Source organism: Oncorhynchus mykiss, chromosome 13, assembly GCF_057628025.1.
Source record: "Oncorhynchus mykiss isolate SJ-2025 chromosome 13, ASM5762802v1, whole genome shotgun sequence".
Lineage (NCBI taxonomy): Eukaryota > Metazoa > Chordata > Actinopteri > Salmoniformes > Salmonidae > Oncorhynchus > Oncorhynchus mykiss.
In genome coordinates, this window is record NC_143034.1 from 30754949 (window position 1) to 30780895 (window position 25947).

Consider the following 25947-nt stretch of genomic DNA (forward strand, 5'->3'; position numbering starts at 1 on the left):
ATAATTATTTTGTGTCCTAATGTAATTGTTTTAATTGAATATCCACTAAGATAAAATGCTGGATGAGTAATCAGAATAGAACAATGAACCACCACAACTTCAATTGAATTGTTTTATTTGAAGGCCCATGCATGACCCCCAGGTAAGATCTTAACATATCACTTTAAAACATACCACTAACTCAAAATCTGCATTACTTAGTAAAAATAAATTACTGAGGAATGTAACAAATAAAAACAGTCAAGGAGAGGTGCACCAGTTAAAGATGCACTTCAACAGCCCCCATTGGGACTCATTTCAATGCTTGGGGTTACTGAAGAATTCCAACCCTGCTGTAAGCAAAAAAAAAGTTAAACAGTACAAAGGATAATAATATTCATATAAGATTTAAAAGACAAGAGGGGAAAAAGGGTGGTTTCGTTGTGAATTGTGCGCACAATCTACACCTAGTCAGTTACTGTGGGAAAGGAGGAGGCATAGAGTAGGGTACCATGGGTGGGGGTTGTTGGGGCTGCTGTGCCTGTGGGTTAAAGGGAAACGGTGGGCGACCCATGCCGTTTTGGGTGGCCGCCTGTGCGGCTCCAAACTGTGGAGGGGCCTGGAAGTTCTGGCCACCGAATGCACCCACCTGATTGGTGGTGCCGAAGCTAGCCTGTCCGTTGCTGCTGTAGCTGTTGCCGTAGCTACCGCCAGAGCTAGCGCCCTTGTTATAGGTGCTACCCCCGTAGCCCCCTCCGTTTTGGGTTTTTGCGCCAAAGGCACTCTTTGGTCCCCCACCGAACCCCCTGTCGCTATCCTTGTCCCTGTAACCACCACCACCACCACCGTAACTCCTTCCCCCAGAATACCTATCTCGTCGGTCATCCCTAAAGCCACCTCTTCCCCCCCCTCCACGACCTGGAAAACAAGACAAAACAGACAGGGCAGTGATGAGACTGATAGCAGTGATGGGTGGCGTGAAGACATTTAAACTAAAATGATAGTTGACAAATATGGTGAGAACAAGGTGGGTCATCTTGGTATTTATTATTATTTTTTTAAGAACCTCTGCCCCAAAACCCTTCAAATAGATATCTTATGTCTGCAGATGTAACCACAGCCTTGTTCGCATCTCACCCGCCATAGGAATTACCTCCTCTGGCCTCCGCCATCTGGAGAAGCTTGGGGTTGATAGCCTGGTTAGCTTCGCGGAGCACAGCTATGAGATCACTGGCCTGTTTCATGTTGTTGGGGGTGAAGAAGGTGTAGGCGGTGCCCGTTTTTTGACTGCGGGCCGTGCGTCCAATGCGGTGGATATAGTCCTCAGAGGAGTTAGGATAGTCATAATTTATGACAAATTTCACATCCTCCACATCTGTAAAGTGTTGCAGTGTGGCAAAAAGGACGCCATACAGGATTTTGCACACCACAACAGCCAGACCAAAGGACAAGGTTAGCATATAGAATGGAGAGCTAAAAGGTTCCAGACTGGAGACTTAACTGAGCTGCAAAGAACAGGGTTAACCAACACAATCCAAGAAAAACGTTCTACTCCATGGGAATACTACTGTGGGAAGAGAGAAACGAGATGCACACTCCATTTGCTTACCATATCAAAAAATCCTAAGGCATTCTCCCTCCCTTTTTTAACCAGGGGAGGAAAAGAACTGGATTTGAAGTCTTACCATTAAGGAGTATGCATTCACTAGTCCTTTCCCAATGCAGCGAACTCCCCCACAAATTGTCAAGTGACATCCAGGAGCTTCTACGCAGTAGGGCCGCTATGTGCACTGTTGCCTCCTCGTGTGCCAATATAGGACCTTTCAGTTGGTATGGGTTCTGAAGGTCCTTTTTCCCAGTACACACTCATGAGAAGCTTGCTAATAAAGGCCTCACTGCACGTCTTGCCAAGACCGAATAGACCAAGTACTAATTTGAGGGGGGACCCAAAAAAGGCAAAAATGAAAAAGGCCCAAGTATTGACCCCTGTGGTGCCCCTCAGAGAGCATAGAGCACCCTGCCCCCATCAGTCTCGTCGAGGCAAGATCTTCCCAGAAGCCAGTGTTCGTTCACTTGAGAAAATGTCTCTCGTTGGCAGGTCTCGACATGACTTTTAAAAAGCAGGCGAGGGAGGAACTTTGGTTTTTGAAGCTCTTCTATTTTCACTTTCTCTAGATGTTCCCATAGCCCCTTAAACACATGTGCCAGTTTCTCATCAATTTCGATTCGACAAGAGTAAGTTGAAAACTGCTCTCTCCATTTCAAGAAAACCAGTGCTTTGAGTGAGGGAGAAAAAAAATATATAGCAATGGAAAGCTGTGACATTTGCAAAACACCCATGCTTTTTTTCGGGGACAAGCTCCGTAACTAACAGAATCGCTCCAAATCTCAAACAGTGACTTGCAATACAGTGCCCTCTACAAAACGCATGCAAGGCAAATGGTCACGTCAAGGGTTTGTTTTTGTGTGTGTAACGTTTGAGTTGGAAACGTCTCGACGAAGGCATTTGTCAGGTAAAATCCATGGACAGAGAACAAATAATGTCAAGTATAAAAAATAAAAAAAGATATCAGAAACGAGGCTTAGCCACACTGCCTTTTGACTTGAGGATTACTGGCACACAGAGCTTTCACCTCTCTAGGCCCACTGGGTGGCAGCCAGTGGGGCAACTTCATTTCCAATATGTCCTCCTTCCCCCTCGAGGCCTGGAACTTGTCATGCCTAGGCCCTGCCACAAAGACTGCACCTTTAGGTGAGAAAAACTCAGAAAATGCATAGAAGTTAAAGAAAGCCAAAACCACTTTCTTTAAAAGTGAAAATATTGAGGAAAACAACCAGAGGGTTTAACCAAAGCCATACTGACCTAGACCGCGGGAGGCCACGTCGGTGGCGATGAGGATGGGGGCCTTGCCGTATTTGAACTCTGTGGAAAAAGATTTCAGTTAAATATGGCTGGGGGCAGTATTGAGTAGCTTGGATGAATAAGGTGCCCAGAGTAAACTGTCTTCTACTCAGGCCCAGTTGCTAATATATGCATATTATTAGTAGATTTGGATAGAAAACAAGTTCCTAAAACTGTCTGAATGATATCTGTGAGTATAACAGAATTCACATGGCAGGCAAAAACCTGCGAAAAAAATCCAACCAGTAAGTGGGAAATCTGAGGATTGTAGTTTTTCAACTCTTTGCCTATCAAATACAGTGTCTATGGGGTCAAATTTCACTTCCTAAGGCTTCCAATAGATGTCAACAGTCTTTAGAACTTTGTTTGATGCTTCTACTGTGAAGTGGGGGCGAATGAGAGGGGAATGAGTCAGAGGTCTGCCAGAGAGGCTGACCAAGCGCATTCACATGATAGTTAACTTGAGTTCCATTGTATCTACAAAGGAATTCTCCGGTTGGAACATTATTTTAGATTTATGTTAAAAACATCCTAAAGATTGTCAAACGGTGTATAGAATCAAGTTTCTACGGACTGTAGCGGAACTTTTTGACTTTTCATCTGGACCTAGTGATCTCGCGTCATGAGTTTGGATTACTGGGCTAAACGCGAACAAAAAGGAGGTATTTGGACATAAATTATGGACATTATCGAACAAAACAAACATTTATTGTGGAACTGGGATTCCTCGGAGTGCATTCTGATGAAGATCAAAGGTAAGTGAATATTTGTAATGCTATTTCTGACTTCTGTTGACAACACAACATGGCGGATATCTGTTTGGGTTGTTTTGGTCTCGGAGCTCTGTAGTCAGATTATTGCATGGAAATCTGACAGCGGTTGCATTAAACGAGTCCATAACATTGCCGTGACAAAAAAATAAATATATTTCCGACATACCATTGAGAACCCAGTCCCTCTCCTGCTGGCTCTTGTCTCCGTGGATACCCATTGCTGGCCAGCTGTAACAGACAAACATGGACATCAGAGGCATGACTCATTACAAGGAGAATGATGTTCCAGTTAAATGAGACACTATTGCGATGACCCTTACCCATCCCGTCTCATCCTCCTGGTGAGCTCATCGCAGCGTCTCTTGGTCTCGGTAAATATGATGGTCTTGTTCTCCTTCTCGCTCATGATCTCTTCCAGCAGCCGGAGGAGCCTTAGGTGGAAAGACAAGAGACCGGGTTCAAATTGGCATGACTCACTTTATCCTGGACTAATTAATGACCAATTGAAGAGTTCTTCCGTTTGAATTCCTTCAATTATGAAGCAGTGTAAATGTGACGTTTGGCTTTGCGGAGGAGGAATGTGTCACTCACTTGTCATCCTTCTCTCCGTCGTTGCACACGTCCACTATCTGCAGGATGTTGTGATTGGCGCTGAGCTGCAGAGCACCCACGTTGATCTGGACATACTGCTTTAGGAAGTCCTCAGCCAGCTGACGCACCTCCTTGGGCCAGGTGGCACTCCACATGAGGGTCTGACGATCCGGCTGAGAGAAGAACAGAAAACAGATGACTTGGTATTTCATCAAATCCTTCAAGCAGTCTAATGGATGATCCTACAGGAAAACCGAATCAAATTTTATTTGTCACATGCGCCAAATACAACAGGTGTAGATTTTACTGTGAAATGCTCACTTACAAGCACTTAACCAACAATGCAGTTCAAGAAATAGAGTGAAGAAAATATTTAATAAAGAAGCTAAAGTAAAACATTTATAAAAAGTTACAATTAAATAAACAATACCAAGGCTATGTACAGGGGGTAGCGGTATTGAGTCAATGTGCAGGGGTACTGGTTAGTCGAGGTATGCAGACTCTGCAATGATTTGTCAAAGTCCAATGGGAATTCTGCCAATTGAAATGAGCTGCAAGTATTGAGGAAGTCTGCAAATCATTGCGGGAATGAGCCTTTATACTGAAGAACTCTCGCCAAAGGAATTGCGTTGAGTCAAAGCCACATACTCTAATTTGGTCCACAATTTTGCGGATTTGGGGCTCGAAGCCCATGTCCAGCATACGGTCAGCCTCATCCAGCACAAGGTAGGTACACCTGCGAAGGTTGGTCTTCCCAGCCTCCAGGAAGTCAATGAGACGCCCTGGGGTGGCAATACAGATCTCAACACCTGGGGGGGAAACAGACAACACTCACTCAGATGTCTGCCTCTGTCACCAAAATTATTTAATACTGAACCAACGTACTGAGAAAACAAATGATCGAAAAACAAAGTGGTGGATAGATACCTCGCTCAAGGTCCCGAATCTGGGGTCCTTTGGGGGCTCCACCATAGACGCAGACTGACTTCAGACGGGAGGCCCTACCGTACTCAGCGGCAACCTGCTGCACCTGCTGGGCCAGCTCACGGGTCGGGGCCAGCACCAAACACTGAGCGACAAAGATAGAGACAAGTGTTATTCAGCGGGAATTATCCTGTAAAAACTAAGGATGTTCTCTAGTCAAGAGGCTTATGGTGTACTTACTATAGGTCCGTCTCCGTGCTCCAAGAATGGCTGGTGTTGAATGTGCACGATTGCAGGCAGCAGATACTGAGGGGAGGGGGGAGGGGGGAATTGAGCACGGTTCATCTGCACAAATATGTACCAGAAAGATGCTACCAAGAGTAGTTTTAAATCAATGTACTTACAGCAAGGGTTTTACCAGAGCCTGTCTGGGCAATGCCCACCATGTCTTTCCCACTGAGGGCCAGGGGCCAGCCCTGAGCCTGGATAGGAGTTGGCTCAGCCCATCCTTGTTTGGCAATCACATCCATCACATAATCTGAAAAATACAAAGTTCGATTACATATGAGATTCAATTCCACCATCTTATACAACCAGCTTGTTCTTAGGCAAAGTTGGAAGACAGGTTTTACTCACTTGGAAAATTGGCCTCATGAAACTTCATCATTGGCTTGGGGCAGTCTCTGCCTTTCACTGTTACTTCTTTACTTCTCAGGTAGTTCTCCACCTCTTGCTGCAATTGGACACATAAAAGGTTGTTCATTGGCAAAGACCATTTGAATCAAAAGGTGAAGACCACACACTCAAATCACATGGAAAGAACTGCCTGGGTCACTTACAGGTGGTCTGCGGGTCACATCCGGGTGCTCCTGGTAGAAGTTCTTCTCAAACTTTGGGAGCTCATCCATGTTCCAGTGTTTTTTACGCAGTCTTTCGCCTGGGTTGCCAAATTTCCCCTGTGGGGGTCCACCCCTACTGCCACCACCGCCGCCTCCAAAACGAGGTGCACCTCCATACCTGAAATAGTAAGGGGAACAACCTAATATTAGATGACTGAGCATACAGTGGATGCGGTGTTGAAGTCAGATAGTTATGCCAGCTACATTGCAGAGCTGAAACCCCACATTCCCCTACGAGTTAGCATGGCTTGATGAGTACTACAACAGCTAACGTTACCTTGATAAAAGTTAGGTTCCTTTAGTCTAATATTTGGCTAACGTTACTCCTTAGTGTATATTTATGGGCAAATTCGCTCTGGAAGCCAAGCACTCCATCTAAACATGAATTGGTTAAATAAACAAATCCACCTACTTTAATATCACAGTATATTTTCCTTTTGTGAAATTATTTTAACTGTAAACCGTTGCAGCCTACAGTATTTTTTTTTTAGCGACAACACGTTTGTGACGTCAGTCTTCCGTTTACACAGGTGCCTGAGACGCAGACAGCTAATTAGTGCAGGTAGTCCACACCCCCTCTTCCGTAAACAAGCACTGTAACATGGCCGTGTGGGAACCCTAACCCAATAAATATGTGTATCAATTTCGCCGATATTAAAGATAAGGTCCTTATGCTTCCAAACCCGTACCGCAATCGATGCGTGTTTATGTTCAGACCGAGCGTCGTGGCTCTTATCTTAACACTCCCCTACAGAACAACGCCTTCATTTAATGATTTGTGTAATGAACTGAGAGCCACGAACAAGGGCTTACACATGCAAAGACGTGGTAGGTCTAACTACATTAGTTTCTGCGTCATGTTTGAACCAGTTTAGCTGCCATTTTAATTCCGGCCGGTAGAGGAACAAAGGGAACCGGCCGGCATTTTGATTCGAAACAATTTGCCACATTTAAGATTAGCAAACATTCCAAGGTTCTTACCTAACCAACATCACATTCTATATTTTATGCGCCGATGTGCAAGCGTAGTGGATATCGTTATTATATCAAATATAGCATAGGCCTCTGAGAATCTCCCATTGCTAACGTGCGTTATACATAGCTAACAAATGTTAACGTTAGGTGCCAGCTAAACATTTGCCCGACCTGCTTGTTACATCAATTAGATCAGGCAAAATGTTATTTAACAATTGATTAGGGTTCGAAGAAGTCGCATTAACATTGCGCATCTAGCCAAAGCCAATGGCAGGGATAAACAAAACGTAACTAGCTAGCTACAGTACCGTGTTAAAACTAACCATCGCACCGTCTTTTCCTAGCTAACGACGTTAGCTAAACAGACTCGCGTTTACTTACCCCCTGTCTCTGCCACGATCTCTGTCGGAAAATCCGGGCATGATTAAGCAGTGTATGAAAGTAACAGACTGTATTTACGTCTATATCTCTAAACCAATCTATGACAAATACAAGTGGATAATCTACAAGTGCGACACACGAAAATAGAAATACCGGGGACACAAATGTCAGTCAAACGGTGTACTAGCTCATAACACATTGGAACATATCAACGCGCTTGTGTCTGGTACTACTTTTTCTCCTTATTTGGTCACGGAAGTTAGTTGATTGGCAGTTTGTGACATGTTATTAACCCATTTTTACAGTAACCTTCATTACTTGAGCCAAATTAAGTACTGATGTATTAACTTATTCAACATGGACAACTTATAAATCATTTAAAAAATGAATGCAGGTAGTAGACGCAAAATTGTGTTTACACAGGAACGCTACTTCTACTCAATAGTCTACTGAAAGAAGCAACAATACAATTTCCAATTTTACAATGTTTATTTTAATGCAGTCAACATATAATGGATACCAAAGACAGGCAGAAACTGCTTCTCTAATAGAAAACCCAGATCCCACTTGTTGGCGACGTTAAGGCGACTTTGGCTAGCTAAACTCATGCGCAGAAACACACGTCATCGTTTTAACGGACTGCGCATGTGCAGGCAGTCAAATCGAAAGGCACTCCTTCCATATACAATGTTTGTTTTACGAAAATGAAAAAGTGTCTTTCAAGAGGTTGGAGTAATAACATGTACAACTACTTAAGACATTGGCTCGAATCTAGATTATGCCTTTATTTCTAGAAAAATAACAACTAAGGAATCATTTTTCATAGACCCAAGTTTATTCGACAAAAGCAATGTTGCCCCCCCCCAAAAAATGTGCAACCTGTAATTGAAACTGTTGCGGTGGTACAATGATTCTTTCTCTACAATGACTGCTTGTTTTGTCACATAAATTGAAATAAGGCGAACTATTAGAATTAAAAATGCACCCTAGCAGGCAATGTTTCTTTTTTGGAAAAGTTTTACCACATTTCCTTTAAAAACAGCTCATATATATTTTTGTACATCAATTTATACACATAAAAACGGCATTTGAATAGTACATTTAAATTTGTTTTAAAAAAGTACATGTTAAAAACAATAGAAACAACCATGAATAAAATTACTTTTCCTTGTAAAAACATCAAATTTGTAAAAGCCATTTAAACTGTGAACAAATGATTTAACAAAAGTCAAATATTTTTAAGACATGAAAACATCTATTTTTTTAAAAGTTACTTTGTTATCAGACAATTGTCGCTATTGTCTGAATATCGACAAAAAAAATCCCTGAAGTGGAGAAGTAAATGACTTCTCAAACTCCCAAACCCAGTCCTGTTCTGCTTTTCTAGCCATCCCAGAAGTCTCGCGATGTTGGGCCTCTGTGCTTAGAAACTCTTGGAACTACTTTAGGACAGATACTCGGAAGAACACCCTGTGATATTTTAATAAAACATATGGGTAGTTTATTAAATGTCTGTCCGGGCTATCTTGTAAAATAACAGAAGAGTCAACTGGAATAACTAGAAGAAAGAAAAAAAGAGGACAAGGAACCCATTTTCCCAATCGTTTATACGCTTCTTCCGGAAACAAAGTACCAGTTTACCATGGTCGTCACTAGTTACCACGCCACAAAGTCATAAACCCCGCCTATTTCTACAATGTATTTTCTTAAAATGTGATTTTTAAACCTAACCCTAACATTGACCACACTGCCAAGCTCATGCCAAACTCCAACCTTAAATGAAGGCCAAAAAGCTAATTTGAGTTTTCATGAATTTTTACAGTATATCCATTTTTACTTTGTGTTTTGGGTAACTAGTGGAAACCGTTTACCACCCAATCAGAAAACACTTGCATTTTAAAATGTCGATTACTTTCTGGTTGGCAGCCGGCACATTTTTTCATTTCTGTTCTCATGATGAAGGTTTATCAGTGAGTGGCTAACCTCGAAATTTGGAAAAAGTACTGCAACAAGCTAGCAATGCGACTAACTATTTTCAGAGGTCAGGGGAGCCAGTATTGTTGCCAGCTCGACTGACTACCACACAGCTAGCTAGCGCGCTCTTTACTGCCTAATGGGAACCCAAGATGATGAGAGAGGTAGTCCAGGTAACGACGGTTAATCTACTAGCCAACTAAGAAGAAATGGCACCTAACTTGGTGGTTACTGTAGCCATATCAATCAGGAGAATAACTACATAGGCTATTTAAGGAATTATCCAGTACTTTTCTTGAACCTAGCTATCTAGCTACTGTAACATACATAGCCAGTTTGCCAACTACAGTAGTGTTCTTTGCGTTAGTATTAGCTAGTTTACCACACTGTAGTTGGTGTTGCTAACATTTCTAAACTTAGCAACTGTAAAGTTAGCTAGCATACTGTGCCTGCCCGCGCATGCCCACAAATTAGCTGCTTTTACGTCAACAATCACGTTGGGATGGTTGCCACCAACTGAGCAGTTTTGCTGTGCATTGTCAACAAACTGAATCAAATCGCATGTATTTATAAAGTCCTTTTTACATCAGCAGATGTCACAAAGTGCTTATACAGAAACCCTGCCCAAAACCCTAAACATCAAGCAATGCAGATTTAGAAGCACGGCGGCAAGGAAAACTCCCTAGAAAGGCAGAAACCTAGAGAGGAACCAGGCTCTGAGGGGTGGCCAGTCTTCTTCTGGCAGTGCAGGGTGGAGATTTATAAGAGTACACGGCCATTAAGGCCAGATTGTTCTACGAGATGTTCAGGTGTTCATAGATGACCAGCAGGGTCAAATAGTAATCAAAGTGGTTGTAGAGGGTGCAACAGGTCCGCACCCGAGGAGTAAATGTAAGTTGGCTTTTCATAGCCAAGAATTCATAGGTCAAGACAGCAGGTGCGGTAGAGAGGGAGTGGGATTGGGAGAGAGAAAGGGTCAAAAACAGCAGGTCTGGGACAAGGTAGCACGTGAAGTGAACAGATCAGGGATCCATAGCCACAGGCAGAACAGTTGAAACTGGAGCAGCAGCACGACTAGGTAGACTGGGGACGGCTACAGCCAAGAGTCGTCAGGCCAGGTAGTCCTGAGGCAGTGTCCTAGGGCGCAGTGCAGGGCCAACCAGGCAGGATATAATGCCACCCACTTTGCCAAAGCACATCCCCCACACCACTAGAGGAATATCAACAGACCACTAACTTACTACCCTGAGACAAGGCCGAGTATGGCCCACGAAGTTCTCCACGTCAGTGACTTGACCCACTCAAGTCGAAAAAAGCCTGGCACAACGTGACACACCCCTCCTAGGGATGGCATGGAAGAGCACTAGTAAGCCAGTGACTCAGCCCCAAAAGTTTCAGATGCAAAGAATCCCAGTGGAGAGATGGGAGCCGGCCAGGCATAGACAGCAAGGCGGGTCGTCACTCCAGTGCCTTGCTGTTCACCTTTGCACCCCTGGGCCAGACTACACTCAATCATAGGACCTACTGAAGAGATGGGTCTTCAGTAAAGACTTAAAGGTTGAGACCGAGTCTGCGTCTCCCACAATGATAGGCCGACCATTCCATAAAAATGGAGCTCAAAAGGAGAAAGCCCCTGCCTCCAGCTGTTTGCTTAGATATTCTAGGGACAATACGGCCCGTCACTTTTGACCGTAGGTAGGAGCAAGTCAATGCAGCAAGTCCATGTAATGCTTTGTAGGTTAGCCGTAAAACCTCAATCAGCCCTAGCCTTAACAGGAAGCCAGTATAGAGAGGCTAGAATTTGAATAATATGATCACATTTTTTGGTTCTAGTCAAGATTCTAGCAGCTGTATTTAACACTAACTGACATTTATTTAGTGCTTTTTCGGGTTAGCCGGAGAGTAGAGCATTGTAGTAGTCTAAACTGGAAGTGACAAAGCATGGATTAGCTTCTCTGCATAATTTGGGGACAAAAAGATAGATTTTTGCAATTTTATGAAGATGGAAAAAAGCTGCCCTTAAATATTCTTGATATGTTCATCAAAAGAGAGATCGGTGTCCAGAGTAACGCCGAGGACCTTCACAGTTTTATTTGAAACGACTGTACAACCATCAAGATGAATTGTTAAATCAAACGGCAGATCTCTTTGTTTCTTGTGGCCTAGAACTAGCATCTCTGTTTTGTCCAAGTGTATTTAAAAGAAAAAAAACATTTCACCTTTATTTAACAGGTAGGCCAGTTGAGAACAAGTTCTAATTTAAAACTGCGACCTGGCCAAGATAAAGCAGATTTAAAAGTAAAACATTTGTGCCATCCACTTCCTTGTGTCTGAAACAGAGAGAGAATATATAATGAAAACAAAAGTCGTTCTAAAACAGAACCTTGCGGAACACCGAAACTTACCATTGATTTGTCAGAGTACAAACCATCCACAGAGATGAACAGATATCTTTCCAACAGATAAGATCTAAACCAGGCACAAACTTGTCCGTGTAGACCACATATTCCCAAACTGGGGTACGACTACCCCTGCCGTCTTGGGTACGCCAAATAGAAATGTGATTAACATTTTAAAAATTCTTCACATTTTCAAACGGCACAGAATTTAATCAGAAGCCACTGCCAGATTTCTGAATAGGGCTGCTCTCAGTTTCTTACCTTGGCAAATCGCACTGTTAAGACACGGATGCCCTTTGCAACCATGTACCTATGCAAGAGTGGATTCTCGGCCCTCACTAGCATGAAAACTTAATACAGGCACAGATTGTGTGTGGAAAATGACTTAAGACTGAGACTCTCTCCAATACAACATTGCAGCGTTAGGTGCATCCTTTCAAGCACACCCTTCTCATTAACCTGTGGCGAGTTATTCACCATTTGTTGATGAACAATTAAGGTTTTACATGTAAGATGGCTAAATAAAGAGTACAATTATTGATTTTTATTATTTATGCCCTGGTCCTATAAGAGCTCTTTGTCACTTCCAACGAGCCGGGTTGTGACGACAACTCTCACTCATTATGTTTAATAAATGTTTCGTATAGTGTGTGTGTGTGGCAGGCTTACAATGATGGCAAAAAACAACAATTGAGAGTGCGATGACCCTGTTGCTAGAGGGGGTACGCAGCTGTAGGTTGAATGTTTGATGGGGTACGGGACTATAAAAAGTTTGGGAACCATTAAGGTTTCCAATCTCTCCAAAATAATGTGGTGATCGGTGGTGTCAAAAGCGGCACTAAGGTCCAGGAGCACGAGGACAGATACTTGGTCTGACACCATTAAAAGGTCATTTACCACCTTCACGATGCAGTCTCAGTACTATGATGGGGTCTACAACCAGACTGGAGCGTTTTGTATGCATTATCTGGCTTCGGGAAGGCAGCGAGTTTCTGCTTAACAACTTTGTCAAAACATTTTGAGAGGAATGGGAGATTCGATACAGGCCGGTAGTTTTAAACATGTTCCGGGTTAAGATTTAGATTTTTCAGGAGAGGCTTTATTACTGCCACTTATTTTTAACGTAGTCTAGTTCATCACTGCTCTGAGAAGTATGATCTACACTATGCACTTTATTCATAAATTCAAGGTCTGCATTTAGTGTGTAATGGCCCTTTTTACAGATTGGGTGGACGTGGCGAATGATATCCTTAGCAAGTGTCACTTTAACCTGAGACTGAGAAAGGTGACGGACTGTAATGCCAATGTTTTTGTCGCCTTGTATGAGGCCATCTTGGGGGAGAAAGTCCCAGGTAAGTTTACACCAAACATGACACAATAAACATGCCCACCAAAAGAGCAATATGTGTTTTTTTTTAGACCTAATCAACTGTCCCATGCTAGTTATTTTTTTAAACGGCTGCGCTGTATGCTGTTAAGGCCAAGAATTGAGTGCTTTAGAGGAGAGTATTCTTACAATTTCAAGAATGCCACACAGTGCTACTTATGATCGTCAAACCTGCCAACACAAGACTGTGTTTGTCAATGAGCTAGTAAGTGGCCAAAGTGCACAAGAGGCTGTGATTTGGAACCGTGTGGGTGTGTGTGTGTGTGTGTGTGTGTGTGTGTGTAGACTACATCGCCACCCCAGGCAGTCAGGATGATGTCCACAACGTCCAGTCTGTGATCGACTCTCTGGCTCTGGACTACCTTCAGATCAGCCTTTCACACATCACAGGTGAGCGGCACTTACTCTTGACTCACTATTCACCAGTTAATTAACTAGTAACTACTCCTTTATTCCCTAGGTATTCATTCAATCATCTGACCAACTCAAATGCTATTTGTCACATGCTTCGTGAACAGGTGTAGACTAACCGTGAAATGCTTACTACCAAACAATGTAGAGAGAGAAAAAAAAGAGGAATAAATACACAATGAGTTATGATAACTTGGCTATACACACGGGGTAACAGTACTGAGTCGTTGTGCAGGGACACGAGGTAATTGAGGTAGATGTGTACATATAGGTAGGGATAAAGTGACTAGGCAACTGGATAGCTAAAACAGTAACAGCAGTGTATGTGATGAGTCAAAAGAGTTAGTGCAAAAAGGGTCAATGCAGATAGTCCTGCTAGCTATTGGTTAACTCTTTAGCTAACTATTTAGCGGTCTTAATACATGGGGGTAGAAGCTTTTCAGGGTCCTGTTGGTTCCAGACTTGGTGCATCGGTACTGCTTGCCATGTGGTAGCAGAGAGAACAGATGATGAATGCTGAAAGAAAATCAAGTGATCTATTTACAGTGCCTTGCGAAAGTATTCGGCCCCCTTGAACTTTGCGACCTTTTGCCACATTTCAGGCTTCAAACATAAAGATATAAAACTGTATTTTTTTGTGAAGAATCAACAACAAGTGGGACACAATCATGAAGTGGAACGACATTTATTGGATATTTCAAACTTTTTTAACAAATCAAAAACTGAAGAATTGGGCGTGCAAAATTATTCAGCCCCTTTACTTTCAGTGCAGCAAACTCTCTCCAGTTCAGTGAGGATCTCTGAATGATCCAATGTTGACCTAAATTACTAATGATGATAAATACAATCCACCTGTGTGTAATCAAGTCTCCGTATCAATGCACCTGCACTGTGATAGTCTCAGAGGTCCGTCAAAAGCGCAGAGAGCATCATGAAGAACAAGGAACACACCAGGCAGGTCCGAGATACTGTTGTGAAGAAGTTTAAAGCCGGATTTGGATACAAAAAGATTTCCCAAGCTTTAAACATCCCAAGGAGCACTGTGCAAGCGATAATATTGAAATGGAAGGAGTATCAGACCACTGCAAATCTACCAAGACCTGGCCGTCCCTCTAAACTTTCAGCTCATACAAGGAGAAGACTGATCAGAGATGCAGCCAAGAGGCCCATGATCACTCTGGATGAACTGCAGAGATCTACAGCTGAGGTGGGAGACTCTGTCCATAGGACAACAATCAGTTGTATATTGCACAAATCTGGCCTTTATGGAAGAGTGGCAAGAAGAAAGCCATTTCTTAAAGATATCCATAAAAAGTGTTGTTTAAAGTTTGCCACAAGCCACCTGGGAGACACACCAAACATGTGGAAGAAGATGCTCTGGTCAGATGAAACCAAAATTGAACTTTTTGGCAACAATGCAAAACGTTATGTTTGGCGTAAAAGCAACACAGCTGAACACACCTGTCAAACATGGTGGTGGCAGCATCATGGTTTGGGCCTGCTTTTCTTCAGCAGGGACAGGGAAGATGGTTAAAATTGATGGGAAGATGGATGGAGCCAAATACAGGACCATTCTGGAAGAAAACCTGATGGAGTCTGCAAAAGACCTGAGACTGGGACGGAGATTTGTCTTCCAACAAGACAATGATCCAAAACATAAAGCAAAATCTACAATGGAATGGTTCAAAAATAAACATATCCAGGTGTTAGAATGGCCAAGTCAAAGTCCAGACCTGAATCCAATCGAGAATCTGTGGAAAGAACTGAAAACTGCTGTTCACAAATGCTCTCCATCCAACCTCACTGAGCTCGAGCTGTTTTGCAAGGAGGAATGGGAAACAATTTCAGTCTCTCGATGTGCCAAACTGATAGAGACATACCCCAAGCGACTTACAGCTGTAATCGCAGCAAAAGGTGGCGCTACAAAGTATTAACTTAAGGGGGCTGAATAATTTTGCACGGCCAATTGTTCAGTTTTTGATTTGTTAAAAAAGTTTGAAATATCCAATAAATGTCGTTCCACTTCATGATTGTGTCCCACTTGTTGTTGATTCTTCACAAAAAAATAGTTTTATATCTTTATATTTGAAGCCTGAAATGTGGCAAAAGGTTGCAAAGTTCAAGGGGGCCGAATACTTTCGCAAGGCACTGTAGCTACAAGCAGAGGGTCTCTGGCTAAATTGCTGTTTAGATTTCAAAGCACAGCCTTGTTCAGAGCAAACACAAGCCTCTTTGTTGAGGAAAATTCACCGTAAAAAGATGCAGACTGGTTAGTTCTAATTAAAGGACAACAATGTGGTGTTGATTATAGTTCCACTGATTCATCGCTTGTCCTAATGGGTTTTTCTCCCCGGCTCTAGGCGAGAACATTGTACGAGGGGACAAGGAGTCCATCAAGAACCTGCTGGAGATCTTTGACGGGCTGCTTGAGTACCTCACCGAGCAGATCAGTGAAGAGGAGTCGCAAAATGGAGGTAGACACAAAAGTCGTATTTTACTCCATTACCCTCTCAACATTTAGGCTAACCTTTATTTAACCAGGAAGTCCTATTGAGGTCAGAAGACCTGCCGGATATCACCCCTGTTCTTCCTGATCTGAAATCACCCCTGTTCTTCCTGATCTGATATCACCCCTGTTCTTCCTGATCTGATATCACCCATGTTCTTCCTGATCTGCTATCACCCCATCCCCCTCAAACTTGATCTGTGTCACTGACTGAGACACAACCCTGTTTGGGTGAGATCACCCACACATGAAGTGGACATAATGGCGTTTCTAAACCCGGTTTAGAGGCGGCTGGCTCTGGGATTACCGGGAAGCGGTTGGCCCATTCAATTGGCAGCGCTCCGCAAGCCTTTGTGTCCGTCTATGGTGGTCTGCTGGCCCCCTCTCCCATCGCAAAACAGCAATTACACTTTTAATGACCGACTATCAGCTCTGGAAATTGAAATGACATGCATTGAAAGAAGGCTGGTTTATCAAAATCGATGGGGTTGGTGGCTTGCCGTGAATCCGAAAGGAGCTGTGAATGTTTGTCTGTGACGCTACAGACCGCGGTTCACCAATATTATCGACCAATATTGGCCTATTACAGCTATGTTAATATTGGCTGATAATTCCACCGATAACCAATTTATTCAATATATCGGATGAAAAAAGGGAATCTCATGCCTACTTAACACTTGCAGCCATTCTCATTCTCAGTAATTTCACAATGTAAGAAATCAATATTTTGAACCATATTTCTTTGACAATTGTTATTTTGAATAGCAATTTATGCGAATACCTTGTGGGAAAATAACACTTTCCCGGCATAAAACAGTATATCGGCCGGTATCGGACCCAGAATAACGGATTGGCCGGGCTCTAGTTTAAACCTGTTGATATGTCCAATTAGTGGGATAGGCTATGCATGAGTCACTACAGATAATGTTACTGTCACACTCCATGAACTCTTCCATACACTTTCACAATGACATGGCTAGAACAGTTGTTTGTTTCACTTCAGCTTTCGGAAATGGGGTTGGATCATTACTCTGTCCATGAGCTCCAATGTCTATGGATCACTATGTCCCGAGTGCTTATTCTACTACTCTGACCGAGTCTGTTAATGTGACTTAAATATTTGTATAATTACGGACTGATTGGTGGTCTGAAAGTCGACTGGTGGCTTGTTCGTTTCCTCGTTGCTTCACAGCAGGAGCCTGTCAGCGTCACCACGTTGCGCCACGCTGTAATCACCCATCTCTCTCTTTCCTCCCTTCTTCAAATCCTCCCCCTTTCCTCCCTCCAGACAAGGAACCAAACGGTGTTCCTGTGGAGGATGCCCCCCTCCCTACAGGGCCAGTGGTCCCCCAGACAGAGGAACAGAGGTCCCTAATGGAGAGAGCCTCCCAGTATTCTAGTGTGCAGTGAGTGTTTCAAGATCTTCCACCCTACAGCTTCTATGTACATTTCCATGGTTTCAGATTCAGTTCCGTGTTCAAGCAGAGTTCCTGTTCTGTTGATACAACCAAAGACGCTACGTCACGAGACGAGGCGCTTGTAAATGCCATTTAGCAGACGCTTTTATCCAAAGCGACTTAGTCATGCATGCATACATTTTACTTACGGGTGGCCTTGGGAATCAAACCCACTACTCTGGCATTGCAAATGCCATGGTCTACCGACTGAACCAGACAGGACCACTTCAAATGCCATGGTCTACCGACTGAACCAGACAGGACCACTTCAAATGCCATGGTCTCCCGACTGAACCAGACAGGACCACTTCAAATGCCATGGTCTCCCGACTGAACCAGACAGGACCACTTCAAATGCCATGGTCTCCCGACTGAACCAGACAGGACCACTTCAAATGCCATGGTCTACCGACTGAACCAGACAGGACCACTTCAAATGCCATGGTCTCCCGACTGAACCAGACAGGACCACTTCAAATGCCATGGTCTCCCGACTGAACCAGACAGGACCACTTCAAATGCCATGGTCTCCCGACTGAACCAGACAGGACCACTTCAAATGCCATGGTCTCCCGACTGAACCAGACAGGACCACTTCAAATGCCATGGTCTCCCGACTGAACCAGACAGGACCACTTCAAATGCCATGGTCTACCGACTGAACCAGACAGGACCACTTCAAATGCCATGGTCTCCCGACTGAACCAGACAGGACCACTTCAAATGCCATGGTCTCCCGACTGAACCAGACAGGACCACTTCAAATGCCATGGTCTCCCGACTGAACCAGACAGGACCACTTCAAATGCCATGGTCTACCGACTGAACCAGACAGGACCACTTCAAATGCCATGGTCTACCGACTGAACCAGACAGGACCACTTCAAATGCCATGGTCTACCGACTGAACCAGACAGGACCACTTCAAATGCCATGGTCTACCGACTGAACCAGACAGGACCACTTCAAATGTCATCATCGTGTAAGTCAAGTCGGTACATCCTGTTGACACAACAGCCAGTCAGGGAGCACCACACAACACAAATGTCAACAGTAAGTGCGAATGTTAAGGTTGGACACGGAACACAAACATCGGTGACGTCACTATGTCTACTCAGCCTGTTCCCGACGGCTGTCGCACAGAAAGGCTGGCTGGAAAGTCAACAAAGCTGAATGAGTCATTGTGGGTGACTTGTGGGTAAACCTCTGTTCCTAAACCAGGAAACCCAATGCACTGTTTTGAAACACGTGCGGGTTGTAGTTGTTCTGACTTGGACTGGTATCACACGTACCAGACACACCGATGCACTTTCCACTGTTTGGGTGGTCTTTCCTTTGGTTTACTTTGATAGTGATACATCGGTCACGTTACAATGTTTCTTTGATCTTCCAGCTCTGCCGTCCAGTCTAGCAGCAAACATTCCCTCCACTCTTGGAATGCGGAGGAGACGGGCTCGACCAATGAGCTTATCCTCCTGGGAGACTCCGCCCGCACGTTCACGGCCAAACAAGAAGGTAGGCGGGAACCGAAGGCTTGTTCCTGGCCCATGACATAGAGTGCTGAAAAAAATGTCCTCTTGTCTTTCTGGATTTACATTCAGACTCAAATCAAATCCCATTTTATTTGTCACATGCTTCGTACACAACCGGAGTAACAGTGAAATGCTTACTAACGGGTCCTTTTCCAACAATGCAGAGTTAAAGATAAAACACAAGGAATACATACCCAGTGAATAACAATGAGTACAAATAACATGGGAGTACAGGGAGTACCTGTACCGAGTTGATGTGTAGATGTACGAGGTATTTGCATGGCATTCAGACGCCCTTATCCAGAGCCACTTACAGGATTAGGGTTTTACCTTTATTTAACTAGGCAAGTCAGTTGAGAACAAATTCTTGTTTTCAATGACAGCCTAGGAACAGCGGGTTAACTGCCTTGTTCAGGGGCAGAACGGCAGAATTTGACCCTGTCAGCTCGGCGATTCGATCTTGTAGTCCGACGCTCTAACCACTAGGCTACCTGCCGTCCCACAATGCCAGGGTTATTGGCAAGGCATTAATAGCTAGGAGTACAGACCTGTATCTGAGAAAAATCATTCAGAACTGTAGGCTACTTAAAGAACAGTGAACCAGTTAGAGGCAAATCTGAAAAAATTATATTTCACTTGAACCTTTTGTTCAATCATCCTGCATAACCCTATTATAACATGACATGACCTACAAAATCTACACCTCTAACAGCTACCTATTTTACCCCTCCCTAACAGTGGAAGCCTCTTCCCAAGCCCCGGGCCCCAGCACCACGGGTGCTCCGGGAACGCCAGGCACCCAGGCCACTCTACTGAGGGAGCCCCTGCGCTCAGCCATCCCCCTGCAGCCCCCATACCAGACTATCCCCCACAGGCCCGACAGAGCTCCCCGATCGGGTAGCCAGTCTCCCCCAGCCAACGGTCTCGGCAGCGGGGCCACATTGGAGCAGGAGGCACCTGCTGGCACCTCGCAGGTATGTCCATCTTAGTCAAATATATCCACGCTGAATCAATTCAAATTACGCTCAACTCTTGTTCGTTGCTTTGTAATACAGTATCAACTTTCCGTTTGAATCCGTGTTTCAAAGCTCTCAGCAAACGACTGTGTTCTGAAACGCGTTCTGAAGTGACCTCCGCCAAGTACAGTTCACAGTTCACGTCACATCCCACCTGCAAGCCTATGACAAGTCCAGACACGCTAGCAGGGGCAAATACTTTCCACTTGTTATTCCATTACCAAATGGGGCCAAACAATTGTTGGAAAAATGACTTGTGTCATGCACAAAGTAGACGTCCTAAACGACTTGCCCAAAACTATAGTTTGTTAACAAGAAATTTGTGGAGTGGTTGAAAAACGAGTTTTAGTGACTCCAACCTAAGTGTATGTAAACTTCTGACTTCAAATCTGTGTGTGTGTGTGTGTGTGTGTGTGTGTGTGTGTGTACCCCTTGAGCTCACATATACCATTATAGGTGATGGTAAGGAGCTGTGTTATGGATGAAATAAAGTATTTACCCAAATTGTCCTGTACACACTACTGCTATTCGTTTCTGTCTTTCTCGTTGTAATTCACGACAATGACGGTGTACTACTACTGTATTCACGACAATGATAAGACGGTGTACTACTACTGTATTCACGACAATGATAAGACGGTGTACTACTACTGTATTCACGACAATGATAAGACGGTGTACTACTACTGTATTCACTTAGCCTTGTTTTACATTTGAGTCATTTAGCAGACTTACAGGCGCAATTAGTATTAAGTGCCTTTCTCAAGGGCCCATTGACAGACTAGGGATTCGAACCAGTGACCTTAACCGCTAGACGACCTTCCCGGGAGTGGTAGTTAACGGCGTGCATCTTTTGCGTGATTATGTTGTTAGCATGTGCTAGCTAGCCACTGAGACTCCTCCTGACGGGTTCTCTTTTGTCACAGTTTGATTGTGAATTCTCCCCGCCCCATTGAGTGGAAATGCATCCACCCCTTTGTCTCTGTCCCCTTTTCTCTGTCTAATGAATGACCATCCCTCTCTCTCTCTTTCTTTTCAGTCCCCAAGGCCAGTGGCTGACACAGTTACCAATGGAGTGTCCCCAAGGCCAGCCTTCAACCACTCACCCGGTGACGCACGCTGTCCAATGCATCACAGGATGAATGTGTAGCACCTCCAAACCATGTATCAATTTGACTTATTCAACCTCTTATTCCTCCATGCTTTTCATTTGTAGTGGAGAATGAGAAGTCTGTGTCCAGTCAAACCAAGGCCAGGCTAGAGGAGGCCAAGGAGCAGTCGGAAGTAAGGCATGACGAACCGCTTGGCCTTTGGACTGTTGTAGTTACAATGCCTCGAATGAGGGCTGAGTCGACCTCATGCCTAATTCAAATCTAATGATTTGCTAATGCATGTCCAATTTATGTCCAATGCATGTTCAATTAACAGCTAATTAAGGACTAAATTGTTGCATTTTGCAAATTTCTCTCTTTCTCTATAGCCTACCAGTGTGGGGCCCAGGAGGGTTCTATTCCGGACACAGCCAGACATTCATTTCCTCACCCTGCAGGAAGAGCTGGAGGACAGGGCACCACTGGACACTGAGGAAGATGAGGAGGAAGAGACCTTCACGCAGCAGGACAGCTGGGCTCACAGGGGGCGGACGGGGCTCAGGTAAGAACAACACAATGGGAGGTGGTTATAATAGCATTGTAGATGCATAGCGAGAAAAGCAATATACATGCACATAAGTTAGTTACACACAGAGGCCATTCAATCTAACATTCACCTCCCTGCCTCACCCTTTCTGTCTCTACTCTTCCTACCTTTTGCCCCTCTCCTTCCCCCTCCCTCTCTCTCTCTCACACGCTCTCTCTCTCTCCCTCCTCTCTCCCTCTCTCCTGTCAGCAGTAGCAGGGTACTAGAGGAGGATGATTGTGAGGAGCCTCTCTCCTGGCGTAGACAGAGAAACAGGAAGGCAGAACAGGAGCTGCACCACATGTCTGAGAAGCTGTCCCGACAACTAGAGGAGCTGGACCTGGTGAGTGGTACACTCGTGTGTGTGTGTGTGTGTGACGCACTTGTCATTATGTGGACCTTACTGGTTAGTCCAATGACTGTGTGTGTCAAGCTATATTTACATTGTGGGGATACGGGACGAGTTCTGAGCCGTCTCACCGCCTGATGGATGCCTTGCAGTCCCATTCACCCGGAGAATCATCCCACCCGACGTGCTTTCACTTTGCGTGCTTCCCGGCTGACCATTCATCGCACCGCTAAGTTGTGTGTGGGGGGTAAAACTAAGGTGTCGGGAGCTGGGATTGTGTCACCCCCGGCATCTCAGCAATGTAAATCTAGGTTCACACGTGTGTGTGTGTGTGTGTGTGTGTTTCCACTCGTCAGATGTTAAAGAGAGCGCTAGGAGAGAGTGGAGAGCCCGACAAGGTCAAGGAGGAGGACAAACAGTCTCACCACAGTGACAGTGTCATGGAGTGTCGCAGGCCCCCAAGGAGGCCAACAGGTACATACACTCCACCTCTTCAATCACGTCAGGGGCCGTATTCATACAGCATCTCAGATCTTGGATCAGTTTAGCCTTTAATATCATAAGGAATACGATTTGTATGGGCAGATCCTAGATCAGCACTCCTACTCTGAGATGCTTTGTGGATACGGTCCCAGATTGCACCACACTTCTCCAACAAAAGCACCGTTGACTAGCCTGAATGTAGAACTACAATAAGTCATTATTGACCAACTCTATGATTTAACGTTTCCTCAGCTTTAAACTTTAACCTCTGACCCTTCTCCCAGGTACGCCGCGAGCACCCACATCCCCCTGTACCCGCTCCCTGTCCCCCTCCCCTCCCCGGGCCCGCCGCTCCCTTTCAGGTCAGCTAGAGGGCGCCGTGAGAGAGGCGGTGAGTGGAAGGGTCACACAGAGACACACCGCTGCCCGTACGCGCCGACGACAACTCCGCCGTCTACAGCCCCAACACAAACACCGCCAGGTCAGAGGAAATTGCCACATCATCACATTGACCAACGCCACATTCAGTATAAAGATTGTCACATTTTTAAAAGAGACAAGTTGAACGGTCCAACATAGTTGGCGTGTACACTTCTCTCTCTCTAGCTGGAAACAGCCTATGAGGAGGAGCTGAAAGTGTACGAGGACAGAGAACGGGCTGCTATGGCCATGGAACGAACCAGAGCACAGGAGGCGGTAAGAGAGGGAGGGGGAGAGAGGTGTGTGTAAACAGCATCAGACCTACTCATTGTAGCCCTGGGGAGGTGTGTGCGTTTAGACACCATGTGACTGTGTACACAGTAGCCCTCCGGCAGAGACTGCGATAGAGAGACTGTGTGTCCCAATATTATCTACAGCAGATGTTCTATGTGTGCTTTTGCCCTGTAGGAGAGGGAGTACAGAGAGGCCATACTGAGTGATGTTCCCCGAACCCCCAAACCGTCTCAAGTGTACACCACAGCAGCCCGACACCGCTCGCCCAGGACCAGACAACCGACTCCGGGCCGCAGGCGACAGGACAAAACCAGGAGAGCCCCACCAAGTAAGACCCCCAAGCTGGAGTCTCTGCCAGTGAGATGGAGACCGTGTCAACTCAAATCTAATCAAAGTACAAAGTGGCTTCCTCTCCTTCATTTGCCCTGAACCTAAAAACGCAGCATTGGCCTCGGTGAAACTAACATGGAGGATGTTTCCTTGGCTATCTATTCAATCCTTTCACAACTACATATGCCTTAGGAGAAAGAGCTTGATATCGATTTGCGCATTAGTATTCTCTCGCTCTCTCTCCCTCTCCCCTGTTTTCCAGTGAAGGTGAAGGACAACGACCTGCTCCCCCTGCTCCTGGAGGAGTTCCCCCACCTGCACCTCTCGCCCCATGCCCTGGGCAGGATGTGGCAGCAGCAGCTGGGCCAGGTGGACCGCCTCAACGCCTCCCTCTCCCTGGACAACCAGAGGCAGGGCCCACGCACTAAACTCACCAGCCAGGTGGGGGCGCTGTAACACACTATCCACCTTATAAACCACAGGGCGAGCTGGGATGTTTTTAGCTTATCTTGGCTTGGATCTCTGCAAGTCTCCTACCTGTCTGTAACGTTAAAACAGATGTCTAAGTGCGGAGCCTGTGATTGGGCAAAGGCCCCGTAATGACCCCCAGAGACCAGGGTTCACCATTGCAACTTTTCCACCTCGATCTCCTCCCGTTAACACGTCACTGTTCTCTCTCCAGGTGGAAGAGGCTCAGAGGAGACACGACCTGCTGGGGGAGATCATCCGCAAAGAGCAAGAACACAACAGACGCCTGGTGAGCCACTCAAAAACATGCACGAGCTTCAGCGTACATGTAGGCTAGACACACACACACACACACACACACACACACATAATATATATATATATTACCAGTCTTATGTCTCTCACACATTCTTAAACACACACACACCAAGCAATAATACAAACAGCCCCTCTAACTGTACAGCCGTCTCGCTCCTCTCCCTTCCCAGAGGGATTTTAAGGAGCGTATCCAGCAACAGAAGTCGACTCAGAACCGTCTGAAGGAGCAGAGGCAGCAGATCTCCCGGGCCAAGAAGTACCACGGTGACTACCACGTCCAGCTCCGAGCACGCATGATGAGGGCCCGCACGAAAGAGGAGAGGGTCAGTTAGTGACGCCGCGCCGAGCCTCCATCCCCAACACGGTTTAGGCGCTCCTAGAACGCTTCAAACACTGTACTTTCCATTCCATTTTCCACCCCATGTATTGTTTTAAAGGGAAGATTTGACACAATTGTCATGTATTTAGCTCCATTGTAAAGTCAAAAGGAAACAGATCATGAACACAATGACTATACAAACACATGTAACGATTGGTTGTATAAGTGTGTGTGTGTGTGTGTGTGTGTTGTGTTCCAGATGTTTAAGCAGGTGTTTGAGGAGGGCTTGGAGGTGCAGAAGGCTCGTCTCCGAGAGCAGAGGGCCTACGCCAAGGAGCAGCGCCAGGAGCACCAGAAAAAACACAGAGACCAGATCCAATCTATGGAGAACTATTACAAGGACCAGGTAGAACCAACACACGACCCTCTTTCATATGAACACACACCACGCTATGCGGAATTAGTAGGGAAAGTAAGACCCAAGAAACGGCTTCCTGATCTCGTCTCTGTTCCTCCATCGGCACTGATGTGAAAGAACGGGACAGCTGAAAGCTCATTCCACGCTGTTCTGCCATCTTTCAGTTTTCATTATTGGCCGACACTCTCGCTACAGAGAGACAGGATATCCAAGTACGGAAGAAGGCCCAAGAAAAGGTAAATGCAGGCTCATTCACACACAATTTACTACACTGTACCTCTACTTTGTCTCCACATTTCTGGGGAGATTGAGATGAATGCTCATACTTTACAGGTGAACTTCTTCAGGGTTCAGCATGTGACTACTTCATACATCCTGCAGTGTTGGGGGTCAGGATATTAAAGTGTTTCTCTCTCTCTCTGCAGGCCCTTCAGAAGATGAAGCTGGAGCTGCGCTCCAAGATGGAGAGGGAGATAGGCGAGCTGCAGAAGATTATCGTCCAGGACGACGACGACGACTACTTCCACGACCTGGAGGTCCAAAGGTTACGGGGTCGCGTGCAAATGGCTTCCTTCCAGTACAACACCAGCTGTCAGCACTGACCCCGCTAACGAGCTAGCAATCTATAGCTACCTGCCGCTAACTTTCCTTCGGCTGCTGAAAACAAACTCTAAAGTCTCTAAAAACCCATGGATTGGAGTCCTACTCTTCGATTTGTTTTAAATACTTGATTATTTAAGAATGCTAAATGACTCCCTCACTGTG

The 25947-nt window shown here is 45.1% G+C and overlaps 2 protein-coding genes across 6 annotated transcripts; one reads left to right on the forward strand and one right to left on the reverse strand.

The window, feature by feature from the left end:
* Window positions 1–98: 98 nt before the first annotated feature.
* On the reverse strand, window positions 99–7684 carry LOC110485955 (putative ATP-dependent RNA helicase DDX5). 2 transcript variants are annotated; one of them, XR_016485813.1, is made up of 13 exons: window positions 7425–7655; window positions 6009–6186; window positions 5806–5902; window positions 5574–5707; window positions 5410–5475; window positions 5173–5314; window positions 4894–5054; window positions 4246–4418; window positions 3975–4085; window positions 3821–3882; window positions 1665–2902; window positions 1133–1354; window positions 99–897 (listed from the first exon to the last, which is right to left on the reverse strand). XR_016485813.1 is itself a non-coding variant. In XM_021557216.3 (13 exons), exons 1-13 carry the CDS (start codon window positions 7463–7465, stop codon window positions 455–457), a joined length of 1890 nt encoding a protein of 629 aa, XP_021412891.3. In that variant the 5' UTR covers window positions 7466–7684; the 3' UTR covers window positions 99–454. The 2 variants fall into 2 exon arrangements, 1 of the variants encoding a protein (XP_021412891.3); XM_021557216.3 differs by having other exon boundaries at window positions 2843–2902; window positions 7425–7684.
* Window positions 7685–8842: 1158 nt separating this feature from the next.
* On the forward strand, window positions 8843–25947 carry LOC110485957 (centrosomal protein of 95 kDa). 4 transcript variants are annotated; one of them, XM_021557220.3, is made up of 21 exons: window positions 8843–9571; window positions 13021–13149; window positions 13470–13574; window positions 15956–16069; window positions 17390–17507; window positions 18952–19073; window positions 19829–20064; window positions 21146–21215; window positions 21323–21390; window positions 21587–21759; window positions 21994–22126; window positions 22489–22606; window positions 22900–23096; window positions 23222–23311; window positions 23504–23657; window positions 23922–24100; window positions 24342–24416; window positions 24616–24768; window positions 25024–25170; window positions 25300–25418; window positions 25608–25947. In XM_021557220.3, exons 1-21 carry the CDS (start codon window positions 9538–9540, stop codon window positions 25621–25623), a joined length of 2550 nt encoding a protein of 849 aa, XP_021412895.3. In that variant the 5' UTR covers window positions 8843–9537; the 3' UTR covers window positions 25624–25947. The 4 variants fall into 4 exon arrangements, with proteins under 4 accessions (XP_021412895.3, XP_021412893.3, XP_090052139.1 ...); XM_021557218.3 differs by having other exon boundaries at window positions 25347–25418; XM_090196013.1 differs by having other exon boundaries at window positions 21997–22126.